Genomic DNA, 7,363 nt, shown 5'->3' on the forward strand with positions numbered 1-7,363 from the left:
GTCTTTCCGCCGTAATGAAAAAATCACATCCCTTATCACTGGCTTTTGACTGGCTATCTGATGGTCTCATCACCCCTCTTGTCCTCTCCCCTCATCGTGTTCCCTTGCTCCTCCTTTCCTCCCTCGCGCCCACCGCCCCTCCCTCTCGCCAGGTGGGCGCCCATCCCCGCGTCGATCACCTGGGCTCGCCTAGTGCGTTTGTTTTCACCGTAAAATTGATTGGACGCTCAGGTGGGCTGGATCTTCCCTCAGAGTCACTCCCACGCTGAGAGAGAGAGAGAGAGAGAGAGAGAGAGAGAGAGAGAGAGAGAGAGAGGGAGGGTAGGAGGGATGATATACAATGATAAGAGATACATACACACATCAATTACTCGTTGGGTCACGTGCGCAGAGGGTCTGGTCACGTGGTCTCTGTTGTGGTTCCCGGGAGTGGCGGAAAACATCGAGGCCACGAGACTCAAGGGAATCCGATCCTGCTTATGTGGAATTTACGGTGACAAGTGAGGAGTGTGTGTGTGTGTGTGAGTGTGGCGTTAGTCTCTCTCTCTCTCTCTCTCTCTCTCTCTCTCTCTCTCTCTCTCTCTCTCTCTCTCAGCGCATCATAACTCACAATCCTCTTCTTTTCTTCACAACCTTGTTAGCTTCCCCTCCTCTTCCTCCTCCTCCTCCTCCTCCTCCTCCTCCTCCTCCTATCGACCCCAGGCAGCCCTCACAACCATACATCTTCCCTATAGATATATTTCTCTTTTTCATTTACTGACACACATGGATTCTTGGTTTGATTTATAATTTTATTTTCCTCTTCGACCCAGATTTCCCCGTGAAGTGTATTATCTTTTTTGACCTCACATTTTTCTTAACTTTCTTCCAGTTTCTCGTGTTGAATTTTAGTAATCTTTACCATGTTATTATTATTAGTCACCTGCCTCTCTTCACCCTTGTTATTGTGAGGTAAATCATGCATATTTATCGACTAATACTTATACTTTTAATAAACCACAAAAATATACCTTTACAATTCATAACACCTATACACACACACACACACACACACACACACACGTGCGCACTTCTCTTTACACACTCCCCTCCCTCCGATACCATAATACCACTCCCTCTTCTCCCATAACATATCAGCACACACCGCGTAATAATATCCGTGTACCTAACATTTTTACACGAGCTTAGGACTGTTGACAAAGAGAGAGGCGACCGTCCCGAGCCCTAGACTGTCCTCCTCGGGGAATGACCGTCCCTATAGTGGGATGAGACCTCGGCTGATCAAGTTATAAGCCCCGTGGGAGGGAGGTAAAGGGAGGGAGGAAAATATGAAGAGAAATAAAGAGGAGTTGGAGGGTGGAAGGGAGGGGAGAGGATGGGGTTAAAAAAGAAGGGTATTAAGAGAAATTAGTGGGAAGGAGGGTGAGACAGAGAGAGAGAGAGAGAGAGAGAGAGAGAGAGAGAGAGAGAGAAAGAGACGAAGGTAAGAAGAGAAATATTCCTTTTTCTCTGCCTTTGTGCGTTCTTTCCCACAAACACACACACACACACACACACACACACACACACACACACACACACACACACACACACACACACACACACACATTCCTGCATCATATCTGTGTAATCGCAAGCCATTTAAAGGAGTATTATCAGAGAGAGAGAGAGAGAGAGAGAGAGAGAGAGAGAGAGAGAGAGAGAGAGAGAGAACCTTATATCTCTTCTTAGCGACACTTTAGCCTTGTTATTCGAATTTATATGAGAAGTAAGAAATTAATGGACTTTTGGATTCCCCTTTTAAAGAGAGAGAAGGAGGAAGAAGAAGAAGAAGAGGAAAAGAAGAAGGAGGAGGAGGAGGAGGAGGAGGAGGAGGAGGAGGAAGAGAAGGAGGAGTTAGGAGCATTTTATGGGATACAAAGAACATATTAGTATATCTTCAATTTACTTATAAGGGGAGTTAGTGTATGGCATTTTATTCACCAAGTTGTTTATGACCCTTGACGTGGGGATGCGTGGGGAGGAGCTGGGGATGAAGACTCTGGACTGGGGAGGAGTTGAGTGGGAGGGTGGAAATTTGAGGTGGGAAGGAGAGGAAAGGAGATGAGTAATATCCTACGAAAGGTGAAGGAGGGATTGGGGAAGATTGGAGAGGTAAAGTCTTGTAGTGGGGAGATATAGGTAGAAGATTTGGGATTCTTTGGTGATGGGGAGGGTAGAGAGAACAAGGGAGGAAGGGGATGGTGTGTAGATTAAAGGAAGAGGGACATGTGAAGTGAGGAGGAGGTGTGAGGGTTAAAAGTACGTACATGGCGTGGTTAATACTTGCGTTACAATATCTACTTATTTATCTGTCTATTCATTTACTTATTTTTCGCTCGATCTGGTCTTGTAGTTTTATTTTTATGATCTGTTTCCACTTATATATTTTGTTTTATGTTCCGTATTTCAATTTTTCTTTACCTTCAACTTTTATTTATTCATTGTTAGTTCACTTTCCATAGATTTTTTTCCTCCTTTGCACTGTTAAGGATATTTGAGATAACGTCATGGAGAGAGAGAGAGAGAGAGAGAGAGAGAGAGAGAGAGACCATTTGTCCTCATCAGACGGTCGACGGTCGCTCTGAAATCTTGTTATTGCAATCACCCGCCGTCCGCCAGCTGACAGCTATGGTGTTTACTCTCTCTCTCTCTCTCTCTCTCTTAAATGGAAGTAAACCAGCAAAAAGGATAAAGAAGAGTATAAGAAATGTAATAATGTCTGCTGAATGCTAAAAGATGTATTCGTTACCAGAGAAACAGTAGTAATCGAAGAACTGACGTCTATGGTGATGGTGATGGTGATGGTGATGGTGATGGTGATTGGTGATTGGTGAATATCTCCTAATGTATTATAGCATAACTCTTCTTTGTGACTGGAGGAAATGAAGAAGAGGAAAACGAGAAACAGAAGGAAAAGTAGGAAGAAAAGGTGTTTAGATAGGACATGAATGGGTGTGAGGGGATGTGAAGGAGAGTTTAAGGGATATAAGGGAAGGGGCACGTGGGGATGAGGGAAAGGGGAGGGTGAGGGGAGGGAAAGGGGAGGGAGAAGGGAAGAGGATCAGATCAGCGAGTGTTAAGAATTATCGCGTTAAATACTCCCCGAGGCGCTGCTCAACCCTGTGTGTGTGTGTGTGTGTGTGTGTGTGTGTGTGATACTCCCCATGGGGCTGGTGATACCCTGGGGCCGAAGAGAGAGAGAGAGAGAGAGAGAGAGAGAGAGAGAGAGAGAGAGAGACCCCATCCCCTCACCCCCCTCTCACATTCCTCCTCCCCCAGGGTTCTCCATGGAGCGCGCGCCGTCCCGCCTTTCAGACTACGGCGACATCTCCTCCTCCTCCTCCTCCTCTCCCCTCGACTCCCCTCTCTCCCAGATCCTTTACAGTTTTGGATGATTGTCCGCCCAAACCTACGCCCACGCCCACGCCACGCCTGTAGGCCAGGGGGAGGAGCGGGGGGCGGAGGGACCCTTGATGAGACTCTGCGACGTCCCGGAGTCCCATCGTCTGGGTCTTCCCGTCTCCTCCTCCGATGCCGCCATCTTGGGAGCGGGCGTAGGTTTCGGAATGGGAATATTTCGAGAAGGACCCGCTGGAGGAGGAGGAGGAGATGCTGGAGATGCAGGAGAAGGAGGAGGAGGAGATGGCGTCCTCGGCACTGCAGGAGGCGTGGAGGAAGGAGGATTTCTCAGCATTCAAAGCCCTTCACTGAGTCGTGATAATGTGTTTCCTCGCCGGGGGCCTTCAGGGAGGGAGCGGCCACCCCCTAACCACCCATGTGATAGCTACAGGCCCGCCGAGGAGGACAATGAGGCTTCGTGAGTCACGCTACAACTCTCCGAAGCTCCGAACCACTTGAAGCCTCGAACCGCTGTGCAAGATGCTTCCCTCGCCGCTTTGTGCCCGAGTCTCTAATCATGGTAGTGAAAAATGGCGTACAGTAAGTGAGAGAAAAATATGGCAGCCAAAAATAAGTGAAAATACAACGTCAGTCTCTAAGAATATGTAAGATTTATTTGAAGGGAAGGATGACTGATAAGACGTAATATACAAAGCAGCAGCAGTGTGGAGGATTCAGAAACGAGACTTACGAGAAAAGCAGAGAGACGAAGTGCGCACGTATGAAGAATTTAGGGGAATAAATACCGATAACGAGAGAGAGAGAGAGAGAGAGAGAGAGAGAGAGAGAGAGAGAGAGACGGGGGGGGGAGGTCCTATCTACATCTCCATCCACTCTTTCTCACCATCATTAGGCGACGCTCAGCTTACTCTCACTATCGCACTCGTAAAGCTACCCGACTGGCGGGCGACACTGACCCCACCTCTCTCTCTCTCTCTCTCTCTCTCTCTCTCTCTGCTACCTGGATCTGAGGGAGGTAAAAAAAGAAACCCTCACCTTAACCTATAGCGTGTAGTAGTGTTAGTAAGCGGCGCCTCTTCTCAGACGATGCTTATTTCTGTCTCTCTAGCGTGAAGAGACCTGGAAAAAATGTCACCAGTGCTTAAAGAAAATGTACGCCGTAGAGAAAACAGAAAAAAGGTTGGAAATATACGGGAAGGTTATTTTTTTCATGATATTTTTTTTCGTGTTTCTCAGTTTTCAGTCATATGTATTTTTTTCTCTGGTTTTCGTTTTATTCTTTCATTTTTTTTATTGTTTATCTGTTATCTTTCAGCCACAATTCAGGTATTCGCGTAGGCAACACACGAAATGAGTAGAAATATACTAAAAGAAGTTAATGAAGTAATAAATCAACGCATGAGGAACTAGTTGATGAGGTGACTTAGAGCCGCGACGCTGCCTCTATACTGCACAGTGCATGGAATAAAGAAAAGAATGGCTGACTGCCAACTCACAGTATCAAGGCGACTGAATAAAGTTTAAAGGACTGAAACTTCTCGAACTACTTAGCCGAGACACAGAAGAATACAAGACTACACAGCCTCGCGCCCTTCACCGATACTGCTTCATTACTGCCGCGTCAAGTGAAGTGCTTCGATTTCAAAGCCGAAGCGAACTCATGCATTAGTTTGCTTACTCCCGTGACGTGAGAGGATGCATACAGCAGCACACAAGGCGAACCAATACTTATACTCTACTACTATATAGGCATTTCACGGAGAGTGAGTCATTGTTTTCGCAAATATCTTTCAAACAAATTAATTGAACGGAATGGTACTTTGACACTGTGTACTAGACACTTTCCGCTAATTTTTGGTCATATACTAAGCAATGCCAAAATGATGTTAGTAAAAGCGTTTACTCTTGAGATATACGGTGTTGCCGAGCCTCGCCAACCTATCCATACGAACGTCTACAATCCCCCATCCCATTCCTCCCTACGTTCCTCTCTCCCGCTCGCTTCCCCCCTCCTCCTCCCACTCTCCCGCTATCTTCCCCCCTCCACGTTCGATTGTGTACGTTAGTTCTGGCGACTCATGTGACTTCGGCTTTAAACGTCAGGAGTAAACGCTTTTACTAACACCATTTGGCAATGCTTAGTATGACCAAAAATTAGCGGAAGGTGTCTTGTACACAGTGTCAAAGTACCATTCCGATCAATTCATTAGTTTGAAAGATATTCGCTAAAAACAATGACTCACTCTCCGTGAAATGCGTAGTAGATGCCTTGGAGGACAATGGTAAGGCTTTTTTTGCAGTTCACGTAGAGTTATGAAGCAGCCGTAAGCTTCTGGCCATATTAGTGATTTATAAAGGAATACTTGCAGTGCCCGGCTATCCCGCAAGATGGCGTTGCTGTGTCATTTTTGCTGCATATTACTTCATTATAGTATTTAAATTAATGTTGGCATATTCTGTGATGGTGATATGAGATGACTGAACGTAGCTGGCCAAGAGACACTGAATTTATCTATTGGGTGTCGTAAATGTATGTGATGATGAAGGAGAAACTGCCTTAGATTCGATAGTTTGAATAGTTAAACTACGCTCCTTGTGTTTTCAGTCAATTCATATCACTATTGTACACGAATAAAACAAGAATTGAAATACCACATATAGCCTCTTTGTTAACGTAGTGTAAAATGATTATCATCTTTCCTCAGCCCGGTGCGCCAGAGCCATCTGGTGACGAAAACTTTCACTCAGCCTTGTAAAGTGTGACAATTCCGAACATTCAAGTCTGGCCTAACTTTTCCAAACACCAAGTTCGTCTCAATCAAACGTCGACCTCACTTCATTATCATTCACACAGCTGTTGATGGTTCATATTGTGCTCGATATACAGTTTTCCATAACCAACTATGTAGGTGATAAGAGATGTACTGTATTCTCCTGTTAATGGTAACTTTGCTTTCCTTATGCCATCTTAGTCACAATTCGCTTCATTGGTGTGAAAATGCTTGAACTGTTAATGATACACTTGTTTGTTACGCCATTTGATTAACCATAGACAAGCTTACAGATCCGAAATAAAAACAAAAGATCTTACTGTTAACGACTAGATCATTCATTCCTTTTGCTGCAAACTTGCAACTCAGCATTTTGTTTAACTTTAGAACTCATATCAGCAATGTGGTTAACGTTTACTTCCCTGGTAGCACACGTTATGCTTCATTGTGAGAGGTGTATTCATCAAAACTCTGTGACTTTTGTCTAGAGGTAACAGTGCGCATGGGATTAACCGATGTGAATGGTAATAAATGATTATATAACTTAAAACACCAACCAACTTGTGGCTAAATAGCATAAGGAAAGTACAGTTATAGTAAATATAGTAAATATCTTTTGTCATGAGAGATTACATTTTCACTACACATACAGTATATAGTTGGTGGCCGCGAAACATACACTTTCCACTGGCATGAAGAGCAAGTGTTCCATTAGGTTTGTACGAGAGGAGAGGTGTAGCGAGCAGGAGATGTGTTCGTTGTTGCGTGGTGTGTTGTTGTGGGAAGTGGTCTCCTCGCCGCCTTTGTTGTGTGAGGTCAGTGTGGGTTGGAGGTCATCACTCGCTGCGTTATTTATATTCCGTGTAGTTATGTAATGATGAAATATATATATTATATCAATGTAATAAAGTGAATTAGTGGAAACGTTGTGCCAAATATACTTAGGATGATTATAATAAACTTTATAATTAGTGAAAATATTATACACCTTTGGCTACCATTATTCTTGTCTTTGTATTCTTACTCTCATCGTTATCATCAGTATTACCAAGCAATACGTTGGAATAATGAAACAAAGGTATTTTTCATCTATTCATATATATAACCATCAATTGTAATATAGAGTAAGAACTATCCACTGTAAAGCATTGATATTTTAGTAGTGCGTAACATTTTAATCTCAAAGCGGC

The 7,363-nt window shown here is 44.2% G+C and overlaps 1 protein-coding gene across 1 annotated transcript in view; it reads left to right on the forward strand.

Annotated features, from left to right (window-relative positions):
* The window catches only part of LOC123507903 (LIM/homeobox protein Awh-like), a 20,704-nt gene extending 13,560 nt beyond the window's left edge, over nt 1-7,144 (forward strand). The window contains exon 6 of the mRNA XM_045261210.1: nt 3,322-7,144. Within this exon, the coding sequence (XP_045117145.1) occupies nt 3,322-3,437 (116 nt within the window). The 3' untranslated portion in view covers nt 3,438-7,144. The remainder of the gene's footprint in view (nt 1-3,321) is intronic.
* The last annotated feature ends 219 nt before the right edge of the window (nt 7,145-7,363 follow it).

This window comes from Portunus trituberculatus, chromosome 23, assembly GCF_017591435.1.
Source record: "Portunus trituberculatus isolate SZX2019 chromosome 23, ASM1759143v1, whole genome shotgun sequence".
NCBI lineage: Eukaryota > Metazoa > Arthropoda > Malacostraca > Decapoda > Portunidae > Portunus > Portunus trituberculatus.